Here is a 20,347-nt window from a genome sequence, read left to right as displayed (position 1 = left end):
AGCAGGGAAGAGGAAGAAGAGGAGAGAGGTAGGCGAGAGGTGAGGAAGAGCAGAGACAGAGAGAAAGAGAGGAGAAGAAGAAAGGAGAGAGAGAGAGAGAGAGACGACGAGAGAGAGAGAGAAGAGAAGAGAGAGAGAGAGAGAGAGAGAGACGAGATGAGAGAGAGAGAGAAGAAGAGAGAGAGAGAAGAAGAAGAGAGGAAGAGAGACAAGAGAGAGAGGTCCATTAATGGATGGCCCTAAAGAAGGTATATTAGAGAGGTACCCTCCTCTCTGCTTTTACACACTTTAGAAACACCAGTTCAGTCTCAGCAACCTTGCAAAGACCCAACTGCTAGTGAAGTCACTATGATACATCTGGTCCAGACCATTCTACAATCACCCTCCCTGCGACTGGCCTTGGGAACCCATCTCCTCTTCCACTGAGCCCTCTGCAGGGCCGTGTTGGCCCCACTCACCACCCTCCTGCAGCGCACCAACAGATCCCCCTCCCTTAGAGGAAATGGCCGATCATCATCATCAGGTCAAGACTTCCTTCCTCTTTATCCGACTGCAGTCGCCCTCTAAGGCCCATGGCCTGCCGTATCCTGCTGACACTGCCAGCTCCATCGCCACAGAGGAAGGAGGGTCGACGAACAACTCGGCTGGAGCTATAGTGACATCCACAGCTGTAGCTGCAGCACCCATCCCACCTGATCACATAGAGGACTGCAGTGTCACGGCCTTGAGAGTAGACGTCAACTCAAATCAAGAAGAAGACGAAAAAGCCAGAGAGAGAGGGGAAACATCCGATTATTCAGCTCATGCTGGAGATGTGGCTTCGGTTGTCTCAGGAGACCCTCAGAACTTATTGTTGAAAGCTGATCTGGAATCAGTGACTGGATTACAGGACCATAGTCTCAGTACCTCGGAGTCGGATTTCCCAGTTTGGGTCCTGCGGGAGGACAGTCCTCGGACAATGATGAACAAGGACAATCAACAGCCACTAGCGGGGACACCAACCACCGCCACCAACCCAGCACCCCCCTCTCAAGCTTATTCTGCAGCACCACGGGTCAGCTTCCTGCACCCAGCAGAAGGATCCGTGCCTGACACCCACGGGCCCAAGGCCCCTGAGATGGAGAGGGACAAGCCAAGCCAGAAGCCTTTCCACCAGGCCCCGGCCCCAGCCCCAGCACATACCCAACCCAACGTGTCTCCCAGCCCCCATCGCCCCAGCAGCACGAACAGTTGGGTTAGCAGTGCAAAGCAGAAGGAGGCTGGTGAGAAGCCAAGAGGTCCACAGAGTGGTTCACAAGTGTTCCTTAGAAGTCCAGAAGAGCGCAAGACCTTTCTGTATGCAGTCAAGGAGAGGTCCTCAAAGATACCTGGAGATACGTACAGGAACGCAGTGACAAGGAGTCTCTCCACGTCTACAGCTGTCACTCAACCCAGTGTTGTGACCTCACCGGCTTCTTCTTCAGAGCCTTCTGTGGTGAGCTCAGCTATGTCAAAACCCACAGTCTCAACAGTTGCTGCTCCATCCTCTGTGATCAGTGCTGCTCGTCCCTCCACGATAAAGCCTGTTCCAGCTCAGAAGGTGAGTTGCTGTGTTGGTTCTGTGTGTGCAGAGATGTGCTGCTACTGAAAGTGTATCTGATGGATGGTCCAGTTGCATGTACAGTTGATGACTTGATGAGATGTTGTGGCTTCACATCCTTGATTGTTCTGTAATTACAGTACAGTATACTGTTTGCATTTGTGTCCTTAGGCTACTACATAATTATGTGATGTTTGCGATCAACATTACATTGATAATTCCCAAGAAGAGCATTTGTGATTTTGAGCACTGGAATTATACCAAAACTAACCAGCCAGGGTCCTAATGTACAGTAGATTAAACTAACCAGCCAGGGGCTAATTGTACAGTAGAATTAATACACCGGCCAAGGGCCTAATGTACAGTAGATTTAAATAACCAGCAGGGCTAATGTCAGTAGTTAAACAACCAGCCAGGGTCTAATGTACAGTAGATTAACTAACCAGCCAGGGCCCTAATGTACGTAGATTAAACTAACAGCCAGGGCCTAATGTACAGTAGATTAAACTAACCACCAGGCCCTACTGTACAGTAGATTAAAAAGCCAGGGCCCTAATGTACAGTAGATTAAACTAAAGCAGGGCCTAATGTACAGTGATTAAACTAACCAGCCAGGGCCCTAATGTACAGTAGATTAAACTAACGACAGGGCCTAATGTACAGTAGATTAACAACTAACCAGCCGGCTAATGTACAGTAGATTAAACTAACACCAGCCAGGGCCTAATGTACAGTAGATTAAACTAACAGCCAGGGCCCTAATGTACGTAGATTAAACTAACCAGCCGGGCCCTAAGATGTACAGTAGATTAAACTAACCAGCCAGGCCCTAATGTACAGTAGATTAACTAACCAGCTCAGGGCCTAATGTAAGTAGATTAAACTAACCAGCCAGGGCCTAATGTACAGTAGATTAAACTAACCAGCCAGGGCCCTAATGTACAGTAGATTAAACTAACCAGAGCCCTAATGTACAGTAGATTTAAACTAACAGGCCAGGGCCCTAATGTACAGTAGATTAAACTAACAGCCAGGGCCCTAATGTACAGTAGATTAAACTAACAGCCAGAAGCCTAATGTACAGTAGATTAAACTAACACGGCCCTAGGGCCTAATGTACAGTAGATTAAACTAAGCTCAGCAGGGCCCTAATGTACAGTAGATTAAACTAACCAGCCAGGGACAAATATAAAGTAGATTTGAGATGTTAAAGTGCTCTTGGTAGTGTAGACATAAAACCAGCCAATCAACTTCCATGAGACATGAGTCATGACAACGTAAGACGAATGATACTCTCTATAGCTCCCCACCCAGATGGAATGATAGCTAGTAGGTATCCGGGGCTTGTCTGTCATTCCTCACACTAAATGGCCTAGAAAGACATATCATCTTTTCAAGAGATAACCCACTGGTCTCTGAAGTCCTCTGGACAATAATCACAAACAGCCCATGGAGCAGTCCTGTATTTTAGCCCCTTGAAATTGGTATTTGTAACAAACAGTTCCGCAGTGTCATTACAGTGTAATTACTGAAGAGACAGATTTCACACACATCTCCTGGTTGTCTGTGTCCACACTAATGAAGTAATGAGATTATTAGTATTTAGGTGGGTTAAGCCCACCAGTATCCTCTGTCTAACCTTAACCCTCTGTAAATAAATCCAACTCCACTTATTCTTGTAGGCCTCTCCGTGCTACTGTGGTAAACTGAATATCGCGGTCTGTATTCACAAAGTGTCTCAGAGTAGGAGTGCTGATCTAGGATCAGGTCGGCCCTCTTATTCGTTATGATTTGAAAGGCAAAACCAATTATGTGTTGCTTTGTGAATACAGGCCATGGTCGTCTTTGACACCATTGGGATGCCATAGTATTATTATGGGAAAACCTTCAAAATAAGATTGAGGTGAGGGGGGTGTGGGTGAATGGCTCAAGCTGGAATTGGATCACCCCCTAGTGTTGGATTTTCAAATATTGTACTGGAAMATAGGAATACTGCTTTATTTGCCATGCTTTATGAAATATTTGCAGAGAGGATTAAACAATATTATTCCACGAATTGTGCAAATGAATCCTGCGCTGTCAAATATATGATTAACAATGTCCTTTCAACTCTTAACACTCTGATCAGATATGGCAGTCTGTGATCTAAATATCCCTGCATTTGCAATGAGGAACACGTCTATACTTACATAAATGCCWATAAAAATCTATATTTATGCAGGTGATTTTGAATTTTCTAAAGTCTAGCAGTCTCTTGCTAAATGTATTGCTTTATTTACCTACAGTATSTTATTAAAGGTAGACTCATCAATATGACATCTCGATATCAAATCAAATACATTTTTTATTTGTCACATGCGCTGAATACAACAAGTGTAGACCTTACAGTGAAATGCTTACTTACAAGCCCTTAACCAACAATGTAGTTTTAAGAAAATACAACAAAAAAAGTAGGAGATAAGAATAACAAATGATTAAAGAGCAGCAGTAAATAACAATAGTGGGGCTATATACAGGGGGTACYGGTACAGAGTCAATATGCGGGGGCACCGGTGTCGAGGTAATTGAGGTAATATGTACACGTAGGTAGAGTTATTAAAGTGCATAGATGATAACAGAGAGTAGCAGCAGCGTTCCGGGGGGACAATGCAGTATACAGCGGGGTGGATTCCTGCTTACAGACATCAACAATAATATCATTAAAATCTGCCACATTGGAAAGAGCCAACGGCAGTCTTTTACAGCAAMATTTTCTGCAATTCTAGCCATTTTGCCATGGGGTGGAGAGATGTTTGCAGTTTTAAAGCTAATTTCCTGCAATTCTACACATTTTGTAATGACTTGTTAATTTGATCTGAATGAGAATGACTAACAAAATCAATGGGGGGTCCTTGGAGATCAGGGCCCCTGGGTATGTGGCCTGCGGGCCCAGTCGGTATTCGGCAATGATTACTACAAGTTTATAGCTGGCTAGACTAATTACCAATCAAAAAATTGTTAGCCGACATGGCTAATGGAGTAACTGTCAGTGACTGATATAACATGAAAAAAACTGCTGATGCACAACCAAATTTTGAAATTGCATCTAGTGTGTTCTACTAAATAACAATTTGGGTTGGGGGGCCCTAAGCACAAGTTTAAGCCTGAACCCAGCCCTGACCATCCAGGAAAATATGCTACAGAGTATTTGTTTCCTTTAAGAATCAGACAGGAAAAACTGGTTCTTTCCACTTATGTTCTTGCTTAAAACAGCAAAATCATAATCCCCATTTCTGTAGGCTTATGCACATCTGTGCCACCCATCCCGTAGCTGGTTTTCTGTCCTAATGTTTGGGAAATCTAACACTTTGCAGTAAATGTCTATTTAAGGATTACATGTGGTGATGTAAAAATACAGACATTTTTKAAAGATATACATAATAATGGTGTTTAGTCTGCCTGTGCCCCTAGAGACCAGTAATAGAAGGGAGTGGTGAAAAAGTACTCTATCAAATAAATGTACCTGCCACAGAACATAAAACCTGCATGTATAGGCCGACTGCCACATGGAGCATTGCACTAACTCTATTCATTTTGTACCATACATTTCTTGCCAATCATCATCTGAGAGGTATCATGGGCTGTGTTGTTCTCTTTCCATTTTGCACACACTGCATTTCAACCACATGTCTTGATTGGATGTGTTTTTTTATCTGTACAATCAGGTTATTTTGGGGTTGAGATTTTCAGGTTTTTGTAAAACGTGTGTAATATGGATTAGTTTCAAATTGTATTAGTGGATGTACAGGATACACATGGTACTGTCCAATGAAATGCTTACCTGGAGGTTCCTTCTAGACAATGCAACAACAATAAGAAATAATAAAATATAAGAATACGAACATGAAGTAAATGTCTCAGTAGAATATAATATACAGGAAGGCACAATTTATAGTCATGCTGTACAGACACGCCTGGCGATTGGCAACACTGCCTAAACCAAATTTAAGTCGTTTCTCATGAATGAGGGCAAATTGTCGTCTCAGAATTTCTGAATTAGCAGAATGGGTTCAAGATAATAGTTTAGCCATAGTCATGATAGCCTACCATCACGGGAAAACCAATACAACTTTCATAAGCACAAGGTAGCCTACATAAATACAGCATGCATGACTGAAATTCTGTAATCTAAAAATATTGCAAATTCATTATGGAYAGATAGTTCATAAACAGGTTTTCATGCTGCCAGTCAGTGGAATCTTTGGATAAGAGCTTCATTATTTACCTTTCTCGATGTCCTGTATCTGCCACAGGATAATCTACCCTTGTTTGATCAGGAATAGTATGAACTAGGAAGCGCGTTTAGATGGGAACGTACCAAGTGTCACGATGTTTGAGGGGAAGGCTGGAAAGCGTAACAAAAGTCAATAGATAAACACCGAGGGCAAAGTGTAGCAGGTAGGAAGCGGGAGTAGGACGTCGGATCAAGAAAATGCTTTGCACACAGACGGAATAAATCAATCGTTGGTAAGTAAATGCATTGTTAACTACCTCAAGAACAAACTTTTCGAGTCAACAATGGCTGGTTATTGAATTCAGAAGGATGCTGGAGCTGGCTGAAGTCGAATTCGTGGTTAGCTCGCTGGCTAGCTAGCTACAGTACAGTAGTTCGTGGGGTTTCGAGTTCCATAGGATTCTGTCACGCCTCCAGTCATCCATTCCCAGCCAGACGGATTCTGCTCCTTGGATTGAGGGCTGAAAGTAGACTTTACGAGTAGTGCAAGCCATGTCCTGCATGTTAGGAAAATGGGTCAGCTTTCTTCGGAGGAGAGAACTGTTTGATGCGTTTGTAGCATAAGTCAATATTGGCTAGTTTTACATACTGAGAAATGGTGGTGGGTGGGGGTGATTTCAGTCAGTCAAGGGATCTGAAGTGAACAACTGTCAGAGCAGCTTGCCAGCTCCTTCGTGAAGAGTGATCACAAAACATTCGGGATATGGACGAGAGTGATGATGGGGTAAGGTGCTTGTAGCAGTAACGGTAAACTGGCTAAAATAAATTCCATAATGTTTTTTTTAATTTTAGCTAGTTAGCTAGCCAGCTCAGAATATAACGGTCATTTGGCTTGTTGGCTAGCACATTGTCAGCTGTGATTGCTACTGTTAGCTGTTGTCCCTGGCAGTTGATAGATAGATAGCATCATGCTAACTGTCATATCACACCATAGCAAGCATAGTGACAAATATTTGAAAAAAAATACAATTTTGCCAAACGTCTTATGTTTGCCACTAACGTTATACCAGTAAGAGTATGTAACGATAGCCAAGACATTTTGAAATTGTGCCTTGCTGTGGTGCTGGAAAAGTATCAAGTGGAAGCTCTTTGTTGTCAGCCAGCCCCTTCAATTCACCATGATCTAATGTTAAGGTCTAACTGTTAGCTAGTTAGCCAGCACTTTACATTTTTATCCATTGAAGAGGCTAGATTTTGTTGCTGTAATTCATAATCAAAGCTTAGTTTGCACTCTTCACTAAATCATAGCAACTTGCTCATTATTTTTGTAAAYTTTGTGAAATTAAACATTTTTACGGTAAGCCTAGTAGCTACATTATTTACAGTAACTGTGTTGCTAGTTCAGTTTTCAACACTGTAGTCATTGTAACATTATTTTGAAGGTAGATTCAACTAGCCAAGGGGTTTAACATAACAAGGATGCTCCTATAATATGACATTTAAATGGGCTGTGCTTGCTTGGATTAATCCTTGGATCAGATTCAAATCTGGGCTAGAGCCCCAACAGTGTTTCCCCCTCAGCAAATGCTTCCACTTCACTATTTTCCCCTCATTCGCTCTTCAATTTCAGGAGCTTTAGCTAGAAGTCAGCGGGCTCTGCCTGAACTAATTCTTCACTTTGTACAGTTGTGCTCTGTTTGGATGTGATTATGTTAATGTAATTGGGAAGGCTTGGAGTGGTCCAACAATCTTACTGGCATTGTAAAATGAATTGCCAAGAGAGCAGTGCATTAAGCAGCAATGGCTTCGTTCGTAAACTGTTTGATTGACTAAGTACAGGGTTGAAAAATCGCCAGTGTTTCTTTCTCTTGCTTTTTTACACAGTCAGGATTTGTCATAAATTGACCTTCGTGAGAAGACAGATCACATGGTTAAATTCAAGGGGCTCAATAAGTTACCTATTGTCCAAGACACATCTTACAGTTCACCCCATGCACGGTGCAGTTTATCCACTAGGCCTATGTATGACAGAACATTAGAGATGTATTGACGCATGCATCTCACAGTACCTTAACTGGCTGTCAGAGACGATTTCCCTCCTAAGTGTTTTTACTACTTATGAGGATGACCTGGTTTTACCACATCATAGCACAGTTCTGAAAGACAGTCTTTATTGTATTGCTACATACGCCCTCAATGGCCGTGAGTCAGGATGGGCCAGAAGTCTATCCTGTGAGCAATAGGAATGCCTGCAACCTGTCATTAAGAGCACACTTCCTTCACTGTTCCAGAAAATGTTAATGACGACTTAGGCTATTTACGGTGTTCCCCGCTTACACTCAGTAGAGAGATTTCTGCCACCTCCGGTAGGTGTCCCGTGTTTGTCTGGGATTCTGTCTCCCCCCCTGTTCACCTGACACTTGGCCTGGTCTGACATGGGAGTGGCTGCATATGGTGTTGACTGGCCTGACAGCTGTGAAGGATGCATTGTTTCCTTAGGGGAGAGACAGAAACAAAGCGTTATGCTAAGAGCCAAAAGGGCCTGACTGGGAATTGGCTAGTCTTTGTCCAGGAGTAAGGCTATCATAAAAAGTGGCTTGATCAACATCAAATACTCATTTAAATGATTCTACATTTGTCTTGTTATCAGGTGAATTAAAATCAGCGAGCATATAAGATCAATATTGCTTTCATTTGGTTGTCTTCCCCACTGCTAACCTACTCTTTAGCTCATTTCTATTAGAATTGCCTCGTAACCCAGCTCCTTCTCCCATAACCCATGCAGCACAGATTTTGGGCAAACACTCTTGTCTTTTTTTTTTTACAGGCAAACAAGGAATAGTTTTCTCCTCGGCTGATGTGAATAGGGAGAGTTTTGTGTCTTGGACGGACCTTCCTTTACTTCCATGAGTCAAGCTAAACCCGGTGACACATGGGGTTCTGTTTTCCATTAATAAAGTGTGCATGCATTGCAAACCTCCAAAAATGAGGTCTTTTAGCAAAACATGACTTGATTTGGTACATCATTTAAAAGGGTTTGTAATCTTTCTGGTGTTTTTTTCCCTCATTATGCATTGGCAAATGTAATTCACTAATGCCGCGTAGCCTATCTATTCTATCGTATCAAATGCACAATCATTGTTATTGAAATCCTGTAACAGGACTTTTCCGGAACAGAAATGTGATAAGGAAATGTAAAAGCAGTCTTGCCCTTGCAGAACACCTCACTAACTAGATCATGTCTAATTCACAAGCTCCCTCCCTATAAGGAGTCTGCTTCTTCCTATAAGTAGTGGCCTACATGGAAGCCCCCATTTCACCTCATTAACAGATGTTATTATCGCCTCTTAAATGGTATTACCCTTCAGGGTTCATATCCAGTCTATCCTGTTTGACTGATAGGTCATATGACAATCCCACTGACTAACATCCAGTGATCTGTAAAGGAATACAACTGCATCACCAACCCCATTTATATGCATGTTATAGGCCTACATCTTTGGGTCAAATGTATTGGATTTTTAAACTCAGTTTAAAAGCACTTCGCTGAAGAGTGCAGGTATAAAGCCATGTGTCAAGTGACTGATGTGTCTGGCACCTGATATAAATAAGAGATTTGGCAAGAAGCTGCTCTAAAGGAAGCTCTTTTGTCCTATTTATCAAATGCTCATGAAAGGTCCAAAAGCGGATTATACCGGAAGATTCATGAGATTCACTTTAGTTGTAATTTATTACAGATTCGGCACTACAGATTTATAAAGCCTATTTACAAACAGAACAGAGAGAAATACAAAAAAACTGATTGTACTCGAAGTAGGCTAGATGAGCATATTTAGGCATATGATATTACTGGTCTGGAATAATAAGCCTAACATATTTTGCTTTGATAAAAGCATATTTTGCCTCCATTTCCTGTTGTTACTTGTAATTACTCTCTTTTAAGTCTTCAGTCCAATGGTGTACTTACTATGTACCATTTCATACACTCACAGGACCAGGTTGTAAACACACACATTAGCTCTGTAATAATTAGTACTTTTGCACCTCCTCCATTACATGGTGACACAGAAACACAGCCACAACAGATCACAGATAGACATGCTGTTCAGCTTTAATCTGGAATGTTTGCCTATGGCAGAGCCAATGTTGCCCAGTCTTATTATGGCAGGGGAAACGTATTTTGTCATCACCCTTGAATGACTGAGGATTGGTCAGTGTGTTCATTTGAGTAGCATGTCATCTTATGCAACTTCTCAAAAGCAGATTTTCTTCACCTTTAGCCTATCTGCTGTCCTGGCTGGATATTGTCTGGGACATTACTCTCCCTTTAGAGAGTTAAAGTTCTCTAGGAGTCTATGTGGGCCGTGCCTGTGTCATAACGGAAAAGCTGACCTGTAGGTTAGGCGTTCCAAACGCAGTGAACCAACTGTGCAGCTGCGTGTTCCGAGCCATCTGCACTTTTTCATTTTCTTTGAACCTCCAAAAACATTTTCCGACCCTAGATGGATCGGAGCACGGTCGCCCCACAGCCTTTGGATTGACAAATACTTACTAACCATAAAATGCACACCGGCTGTGTTGTTTCTGACCGTGTTTACTACTCTAGTAGCCAAGACTTGCTTTATATGTGTGTACTGTCAAAGTTTACAACCGCTTTAGAATGCTTGGTTTGTCCTCCGAACACTATCCCTGATCTCTGCACACTGTATGACAGAAGTTAAGAGGGTTGAAAACCTTTTCATTGACTAAGAGGAGCTTCTCAAATTCAGGAGATGCAGGTAGGCCAATCTATTTTCAGTTATTTAGCTTTCTGTATTTTTGCGTTCACCTAGATATAGTTGGTCTTTTTCTCTCCTCAGTACAGTAGAACAGTTGCACCATTATTCAACAACTGTTCCTCGTCAGTTTAAGTTAGTGTACCATTTGATAACATTGGTAATAATGTCAAGGAGCATTKTTTTGATAGTTTGGAATAAGATGTTTGTTTGTGGACTGGGTAGGGTATGGAAGTCCCCCAGAAACTTGTCAGTCTGCAAGTCCTTGAAAAGAAAAAGCACAACCTTTTCTGTGCTTGTTTACACAAGTCCCACACATGCTGAGTTCTGGAAGCACTATACCTAGTTCTACAGCCGAGCACATCTTTCACAGTCAAAGTAATGATATCCTGTTTGAGATGTACTGCTATTTTTTTTTTTTACATAGATGTAAGTTTGGCTCAGATATTGAGCTAGCAAAATGCAATAAATCCTACACTCTAATGTCCTGTCTTGTGATTTGTGATTAGGCAAATTTGAACCAAAAAATGGGAACACCCTTTCCACATTTTATCAAACATAAACTGTTTCATTTGACTAATTCCCCAAAACATTGTGATGGATTTGCAATGTTTTATTATCCTGAATCACGCTGATCTTTTGTCATTCATTTCCATCAGATTTAGGCAGGTCTTAGGCAGGTCATTCACTGTACATAGACTTTTTCTATTGTGTTATTGATCGTACATTTGTTTATTCCATGTGTAACTCTATGTTGTCTGTGTCACACTGCTTTGCTTTATCCTGGTCAGGTTGCAGTTGTAAATGAGAACTTGTTCTCAACTGGCCTACCTGGTTAAATAAGACATTTCAGCTCAGATGTGGATCTACTTTAGATGTTTGATTTTCAAATGTATTTTGATGCCAGATTGGACGAAACATTGCCAGATTGGTTACGGGAAATTACAAGTAAAACGGATTTATGCTGAGACTCACTTTAAAATTCTCAGTTGAAAATGTATGCTGAACAAAAAACATTGACTTAAAAAAATAAAAAAAATACTGCAAAGTTTGGTAACAGTATTAAGATAAAATCTCCCTCCATTTGATTCTGTTCCCAAACTTTATATCTGCACAGTTCTTCACATTTTTCACTTTAAAATCAACAACAAAACACAGAACTCTATGCACAAGGACTACTGTGCAGATACAGAGTTTGGTAACAGAATAAAACTGAGATTTTACTGTAATTATTTTACCAAACTTTGAAAATCAATGGTTTTTGTATAGTCAACATTTTTAGTGAAAAATCTAGGTCTCAGTGAAATTCTGTTACCATGGAATTGCCCTTAGCAGAGAGTGACTTTACTTTAGCACAGGCTGTGGATTTCTGAACCCTCTGGAGTATGATAACTCTTAGTTTCGAGTTCTTGAGCTCCAGTGTTTTCTAGGACCTTGATGTGACACTGCTCTGGCTCCTGTGGGAAAGGACAATGTGCCGAGTTATGGTGCCTCTCTGGAGTGTAAAGAATAGACTAAGGCAATGTCCCAAATGGCACACTATTCCCTATCTAATGCACTACTTTTAACCAGGGCCCATATAGTGCACTACTTTTGACCAGGGCCCATATTCCCATATAGTGCACTACTTTTGAGCAGGACCCAATGTATGAGTCCTGATCAAAAGTAGTTTACTAGATAGGGAATAGTGTGTCATTTGGAATATAGCCAGAGATCATCGTGACCTTTTTAATGGAAAGCTGATTGACAGCTCACCTCCCATGACTATGTGGAAGTCAACTCTATTAATTACCCGAAGCATTAAAACAAACTAGTGAATTATGACGTGGCCTTCACCCTGCAATGAGATTCCCAGCTGTTGCTAAGYGAAATAATTTAGTGCATCTGGGCAGATTTAGTGGAGTAGCCTATCTAGGCTAACCAGAGTGTTTTTTTGTTGTTGTTGTTGCTGTATGAAACGTTTTCTGTCAAAAACACTTCCATAGTGTCTTGTCTTTCACAAAATGATGGAATTTTGTTAATTTTCTAGGCTTTGTTCACCTTGATCAACACAACAGTTCTCATGAATGTCATAACAGTTCCAAAAGATGGTCTCTGTCTAACCAACCACCTCATTTGAATAGCATAAACTCTGTTATTGCAGTCAACATGATACCTTTTTAGTTTGTGTGGGCACTGAGTCTTCAATATTGGCCAATCAATTGTCCATTTTAAGCAAAGTCTAATTACAAGAGAGTTGGGGGGGAGGCGCTAAAAAAACAAAAACTTTTCTGGTAAAAAAATAAAAAGGGTCTGCATTCTCACATTGGCAGCCATGGCAACAACAGCTTTCCCACAGRGAGCTAAGTTCGCTTCATAGTTCCTTCTACAGTTGAACCTCTCAATTTAGATTGGAATGTAATTTACAAGGTCATTTTACTTTGGAAGTTGCTATTTAGTCTATGTAGGAATTGTAATCAATCATTCCGATTAAGCTAGTGTTCTTATTAGCCTACTAGTGTAGGATATTATTGAGTATCTCTCAATAATGATCTCACTGTGTTTTTGTGGCCCATCTACAGTGTTTTCCCACTCTTCCCCTTTTGTGCTCGTTGATGGATGCTGGAGTAATTACAGTTTTAGTTGCCTGTCATTTGATCCGCAGAGCTTAATTCTTGTAATGGTCATGGCACTAAGCTTTGGAATGGTTTCAAATGTGGATTTCATTGAATCAGAGTGCCTTTCTCCTGTTGAGTCATCCCGAATGAACGTCATGCAATCACTGTTGTAAACTTTAGCAGAACTAGGCCTATTAATTGTATGGCTGTTGGGAATGTTGGCTAATGAAATACTTTACTGAGCCTTTGCTAAGGTTCAAACAGAATTCACTAGCCTTACTTGGATTGAGAGAGCCAAATGCTTCACGTACATTAGATGGATCCTTCCTATGTGAACGTGCGACCTCCTAGGCACTTAGGCAGTAGCTTAAGCGTCTTTTGAGATCATGGCAGGTGAGTAGCTACTCTGAAACATGAGACCACTTTCTGATGGCATTGGCAGCCTGGCAGGCAGACATCACGATCTAGAGACGCATCACTGTAAGCTGTTTTAAGAGCGGCTCTGATTTTCAGACCATGGGCTGCTTGAGCTTGTATTGAGAATGCTGTGTGGCATGTTCTTATCTATAACACAGATAGTATAGGATAATGTATGCCTGAACTCTACTCATGTATCACATTTAGCTTTACCCTTTAGCAATTTGGTCTTTAAAAAAAAGTCAGAGATTGTTTTAGAATTCTCCGACTTTGTCAATGTTTGTTTAGGTTAGATCAGTGGTTCCCAAACTGTGGGGGCTCTCGGGGGGGGTCTGGCTATTTTTTTGTAAACTGTATTTACAACTTGGCAGAAATGTCCAGATCAACTAGCCCATGTCAGCTAATGTTTTTTTGGGGCTAGGTTTTTTAGTCCATAGATTTTGTAGTACACATTAGACATGGCAAAATGTATGGAATTGTAAGATACTTCTCTGCACCCAATGATAAATGTGTAGAATTGCAGAAAATAATCTTTAAAACTGGTAAAATGTTCTCTCTGCCAACAAGAGGTGCACGGGATGTTCCCCAATGCTGGAAGGGGGGCTGAAGTGAAACAGTTTGGGAACCACCTGGGCTAGGTTATGCTGTTTCAAGATTTTTTTCATTTGTAATAATGTTATGGTTTTACGTTACAAACTCATGTTAGTTTTACCCTTATGCTCACAGAGATTTTACCAATGAGTGTTCCCTGCTTTGAAAGAGACATGGCTGATGGTACTCTGTACGTTATAATCAATCAAAGATGTTGCTGTTAAAAACAAAATCAATAAATGAAACTAAAGCAACCGGAAATGATTTTGGTCGTTTATAATCAGAAACGCTATCAAGACCGGAAGTTGATTCGTAGAGAATGTTCAAGGGAAATGCTTTTGAAAACATGGCCAGCGGTAGGTCTACTGTCAAGGTGATGTGATTAGCCTCATTTTGGTTTCAAAACACCCAGATGAAATGAACTCTGTTTTACTGTCCAATCAATGGCCACTGATGGTGAGAGATCTCAATGATTTATGAATGATAACGCTTACTTATCAGAGAATCATCTTGCCTGCGGTAAATCCATGTTCTTGTTTATTCTTGCAGGCTGAAAAGTTTGTTTGGGTTAACAGCTCGTCTTCACACGCTCAAAGTGTTGCGAAGGCCAAGTACCACTTTCTCTTCGGAAAAGGAGACGAGACCAGCTCTACTGAAAGCGGTATGTCACCTTTCATATAATCTACCCCACATTACACAACAGTATGACGTTATGCTGTTTGCTGTAGCTAAGGCTACACTTGGCATTAGGCCTTGGACATGATCCTCTTTTTATTTTTAATTGTTCATTTAATAACATGCATGAAATGTGTCACATTTGGAACAATGGACCCTTGCATTTTGCTGAAAATTGTTCTTGAAATCCCTTAAAAATATAGACTAATCCTGGTCTATAAATCATTCATCATCAGGCCTAATGCATACATAATTTTTTACTGGCTAATATGAATAATTCTAAATGATTAGTGCAGGACTGCCCAATTACAGTACTTCGCTATTTATAGTGCACTGTAAGAACCATACTGTGAAAATTATAGGAAGCTCCTATATCAACCAGTTATTGATGAATCGGCCCAACAAGCCACTTTCTCTACAGAAATAGGCTGTAGAAGTTGAGCCTTTGCTTTCACTGACTTTTAGCCATGAGTTGAACCGAGCCTACTTTCCCAAAGTGCAATGAATAATTTTGGGGAACTGTAGTAGGGCCTATATAAACAAACCATTTTTCAAAGCAAGCCCATGAACAGTAGTTAAGTGCTGTGTCAAACATTCCCAGAAACTAGAGATGAATAAGTACGGTATAGTGATGTGTTTCTTTCGTTCCATTTAGTGTGAACAGCCTGTTTGCTGAGGTAATGCTACATCTGCACAGGGAAGACTTTCGTTTTTTATTACCCGTCAAGAGCCAGTCCGATAAGAGGTCTCACCCCTGACTGGTTACCAAGGCTATTTAGCAGGACCTTAAAAGGTCATTAGTAGTCCACAGGGATTTGCAAACATCCTCTAGACATCTCCCAAGCGATGCTGCAAAGTCATGACTTAGTGCTATCACTTTCACTCTGTCCACTATCCTATCCTTCTCTACAGGGATCACACGACTGGTGATCCTCAGCCTCCCTCGTCAACTAGACATTATACACAACTGTTGTATAAGATTCGCTGTCTGCGTCCAAAATGGCATATAAAGTGCACTACTATAGGGCCCATAGGGCTTTGTTCTAAAGTAGTGCACTATGCCTGACGCAGCTTCTGTTCTGACGTAACACTAGTCTAAAGGTCTATTGTTTTAACTCCCTGCCATCAAAATAAGTTATTTTGATGGCAGTAAAGATGGCAGAAATCTAATTAGCACAATAATAATAAATCACCATTAAAATCCATACATTAATCTAGAGATTATTTTTGTTTTGGATGCGTCTCAATCCACCGGTTCCGCCTATGTCGCTCTGCATTTGCGGTGAAAGGTGACAGAGCTAGAGCGGTGTTTATCAGACCATGAGACATCCTGAAAATCGGTCTTCTCACAAAACTGGAGTCTGTACAACCAATCTGCCAACTTCTGTCTGTAGCGTCCGAACAGTTTGGGATACACACTAATATGACCCCTTTGTTGAAAGGTGAGACTCTAGGATGCACAAGACTCGCCTGAAGGTCCCCTGGGACCAGTTGGAAGAAAATGAATGGAAGTACAGTATATATGGAGATTGTTTAGTGCCAAAAATAAGGGGTTAAATACCTGTCCAAAAAAATAACAAATGCTTCCTGATCTTTCTTATATCGCTCAGATATAGGACAGAAACTTCAGAACAAACTTCCCTTTGGAACTATCTGTTGTTCCATGTAGGGAATATTTTATTAATTCCGTTTGTATGGGCTAATGACGGCCAAATACAATTCCATATGGCTTACCCCCCCGCGGCTTAAACAGAGCTTAGACTCTTATGGGTTAAGAGCCATGGCCATGAATCTCTCATATGCTATGTCAGTCACTCTCCAGTAGAGACAGATATTGATACAGTAAATACAAGGAAATGCTGCCATCTAGTGTAATCGTGTTCTTGACATAACGTCCTCTATGACAAGGACATACAGTAACTGGAGACAGAGATCAGGGTCTTGCTAAGTAGGCAGGACATGGAAGAAAATGCTCTGAAATGGAATGGTACAATCTGAAAAGGAACGATTGCTTCCTTTTACCGTAGCAAAACGGTGTGCCCTAATAAACACAACCATGTTGAACTTATTGTGTTTGGTCTCAAGTATAGGCCTGTTAGCCTAAACAGGGCAGAGCATGTTGCACATGCTTCTTTTAGTTTTAAGCTACCTCCTGTTCATCCAGTTCTGGTCTGGGTTTCAAAAAGAAAGCATTTAGCCTACATGCCAATGATACTGTACCTTTGATGGTATTCACTATGTATCACTGACAATAGAGCTCTTACTTGACCTCATCCACTCCACCGTTCATGTCAAATTAAACTGGATAATTGTATTAATTGACACAGCTGTCTCGTACAACTCTTCGTGAACAGGTTCAACAAGAGGACAGAGTGAAATACTCCAGGATAAAAACCCTTAGGTGTATTTTGTTAATTTAGTAATTATACATTCTCACTACATGGCTCAAAGCAGCTTAAAGCTGTTCAATATTTAACTAGATACTAAGGTATTCAATAGAAGAAGAAAACACCTGCTGTTTTGGCAAAATTGTATCCATCACACTCGGCTAATTTGAAATAAATGTCTGTGAATACATGTGAACTGAGCACGCTGAGCTTTGGTCCACTGTCTGAAGCCGTTTGCCGGCCAGTGAAAGAGACATCTGCGTGTGACGGGACGAAAGAAAGAAAAGGAACCAACCGTATTAGTTTGGATTCATCCCAGCCCTTCTTTGGCACCTCCTAGCCCTTCTCCTATCATGAAGTGGACACAGTGCCGTAGTGTTCAGACTACAAGGCTTATTCAGAATTAGTCCAAGAGAGATATTTATCTTACACCGAGGAAATACACACTGTTTCACATCCTAAATCAATATAATCTATCTAATGATGGTGATAGCGATGATAAATAACAATGTATATATTTTTAAAGTGCACACGTGACATTTGTATTGATCTATTTATCTTGTAGTATTTGACACATCTCATTTTCTCAGTTTCAGCATCAACCTCTCACGTCTTAGCGGACGAGGGGAGTAGTAGCACCAGTCTAGACGCCTGTCTCCAGGACGATGACATCGATGAAACCTCGCTGTTCCTGGAGATCGACCGAGAGCTGGCCAACCTGCTGAGCGGCCTCAGTGCCAGGATCCAGAATGCTCCTGCCGCCCACGCCCAACCTGAGGACAGCCTACACCCAGCGGACAGTAGTGAACAGCAGAGCGCAGCCATCATGATCCCCTGTAACGGTCAAAACGGGGCCTCGCAGGATGTGGCCAGCCGGACCTCAGAGAGAAACGGTGAGGGGGAGGAGACCAATGTGGATCTGGACATGTCTGGCCTGGGCCTTGATTCACCGGGAGACCCACTCCTCTCGCCCACCTTCCTCCTGGACTCATGGACGGAGGCGCTGCTGAAAGATACGGCTTCCCTGAGCTCAGCGGCCCAGAAGGCCTTGGGCGTCTCCACCGTGGCGGCCGAGGTAAACGGAGACTTCAGGAATGCGCCCGCTGCGAACTGCCAAGAAAAAACAAGTGCCGGCCTGACAGCTGCTGCATTCACATCTGGGCCATGCTCAGGGGCGGGTGAGGTACCCGTGGTGGACCAGTCTGACCCTCCCAGGAGGGGTTCAGAGGCAGCGACCGAGCCTGCCGGAGGGGGGCTGCTCCTGGACGAGGAGTCCCTGGAGGAGTCCAGTAAAATTCTGGCCGAGATCCCCGGCATCTTCACCGCCTTCCTGGACGGGGGCCAGCTGAGGGAGAAGCCCCCTAAGAAACTGCGATTTGCGGAGAGCCGGCCAGGGAGCACGACGACGGTGGTGGCGGCGACGGACGTTTGTGGTCAGATGGGACAGGAGCGAGGGAGGGAGGACTCGGAGAAGGGACTGGAGGGAGGTAGGAGCTGCAGCAGTCTGAAGGTAGAGAGCTCTGTGGACAGTCTGAGTCCTCTAGAGAGACTCCCCTGTCGGCTGTCCCTGGAGGACGAGGTGTTCCGGGTGCTCCCTGACATATTTCTGCACCAGAGCACCGATGGAGACGCGGCACGGGAGACCAGCTCAGATAGGTATGTCACATATCTGCTATATTCCAAATGGCCTCTGAGCCCGGACCCTGACCCATAGCCACTCCTGTGGGTCTGGGGCTGTATTCAGCTTCATTGTTTTCTTTCAATGAATACGGTTATATGGACAGGAAGTAGTTGATCTTAGATCAGCACTCATACTTTGAGACACCTGTTACATACGGCCTCTGAAAGGATTGGACAGCTGTAAGTAAGTCTAGTCCAAACCAGAACAGCACATGGGGCAGGACGATCCAATCATCTCAGATCTACAGATGTCCCTAGGCCCTAGTGCAGGGACCTGCAACGTGTGGCTCTGGTGATCTATCATTTGTCAAAGTAATCAATACACCAGAGGCCTAATAGTACTAGAATAAACACATCAAATTAGCTGAACTCACACTTGAACAGCCACAGAAAAGGTTATTTGAAAACCGGTAAAGTTGACCACACCCCTTACTATTCAACACAATTCTGTTTAGTTTGAAATGCAGCCAAGTGCGCCAATGTCTCTCAATGTATTTTTCTTTACAAAAATTAAAATTGAGGTATTTTGTATGTTTATTGGATAGTGAGCGATAGAGGTGAATAATAGGAGAGAGAGTTTTGAAAACCCATGCTGTCAGCTGTACATCCTACATGTGTTGAAAACCCATGCTGTCAGCTGTACATCATACATGTGCTGAAAACCCATTGCTGTCAAGCATGTACATCATACATGCTGTGGCTGAAACCCATGCCTGTCAGCCTGTACATCATACATGTGTTGAAAACCCATGCTGTCAGCTGTACATCATACATGTGTGAAAACCCATGCTGTCAGCTGTACATCATACATGTGCTTGAAAACCCAATGCTGTCAGCTGTACATCATACATGTGCTGAAAACCCATGCTGTCAGCTGTACATCATACATGTGCTGAAAAAACCCATGCTGTCAGCTGTACATCATACATGTGCTGAAAACCCATGCTGTCAGCTGTACATCATACATGTGCTGAAAAACCCAGCTGTCAGTGTACACTCATACATGTGCTGAAAACCCATGCTGTCAGATACTGTACATCATACATGTGCTCTACAGAGGCAGCGGTTTAGACTGCTAGTCCACCCCAGGCCACGTCTCATTGTTTTTGACGGGTTCATTGCTTGGGGTATTTCCATCCTGGCTCCCAGAGGACTACGTTTTAGTCAACATTTGAAAAAAATGAATCTTCCTGGTCAACTTGTGGTTCCCATCCCCCTGCCCTAGGGGCTATTGGGGGCTAGGTGCCTATTTGCAATTCAGGCAACTTCTATCCTCAGCTCATCCCCTTGTGACCAATTAGATTGTCATGACTGAAGGCCTGTAAAATAAGATGTCAAGCTAAATATGTTTGATTATGATGCACTGTTTATTTCACTGTTATTTTTATGGCACTGATTTACACTTGATCCCCACTATGTTTTCAATATTTCTA

General features: G+C 42.3%; 1 protein-coding gene across 4 annotated transcripts in view; it reads left to right on the top strand.

Moving 5' to 3' along the window:
- Positions 1-482: 482 nt before the first annotated feature.
- psd3l (pleckstrin and Sec7 domain containing 3, like) overlaps positions 483-20,347 on the top strand; it is a 144,810-nt gene continuing 124,945 nt past the window's right edge. For 2 of the 4 annotated variants that reach the window (XM_023984628.1, XM_023984627.2), the window contains exons 1-3: positions 483-1,579; positions 14,722-14,833; positions 17,825-18,890. In XM_023984628.1, the coding sequence (XP_023840396.1) occupies positions 503-1,579; positions 14,722-14,833; positions 17,825-18,890 (2,255 nt within the window). In that variant the 5' untranslated portion in view covers positions 483-502. Of the gene's footprint in view, positions 1,580-5,920; positions 6,086-6,253; positions 6,577-14,721; positions 14,834-17,824; positions 18,891-20,347 lie in introns of those variants that run through there. The other 2 variants (XM_070442883.1, XM_023984629.2) reach the window with 2 other exon arrangements.

The sequence above is a fragment of the Salvelinus sp. IW2-2015 genome, linkage group LG4q.1:29 (assembly GCF_002910315.2).
Source record: "Salvelinus sp. IW2-2015 linkage group LG4q.1:29, ASM291031v2, whole genome shotgun sequence".
Lineage (NCBI taxonomy): Eukaryota > Metazoa > Chordata > Actinopteri > Salmoniformes > Salmonidae > Salvelinus > Salvelinus sp. IW2-2015.
The sequence above is the reverse complement of the archived record's forward strand: the minus strand, read 5'-3'. Positions and strand labels throughout refer to the sequence as shown.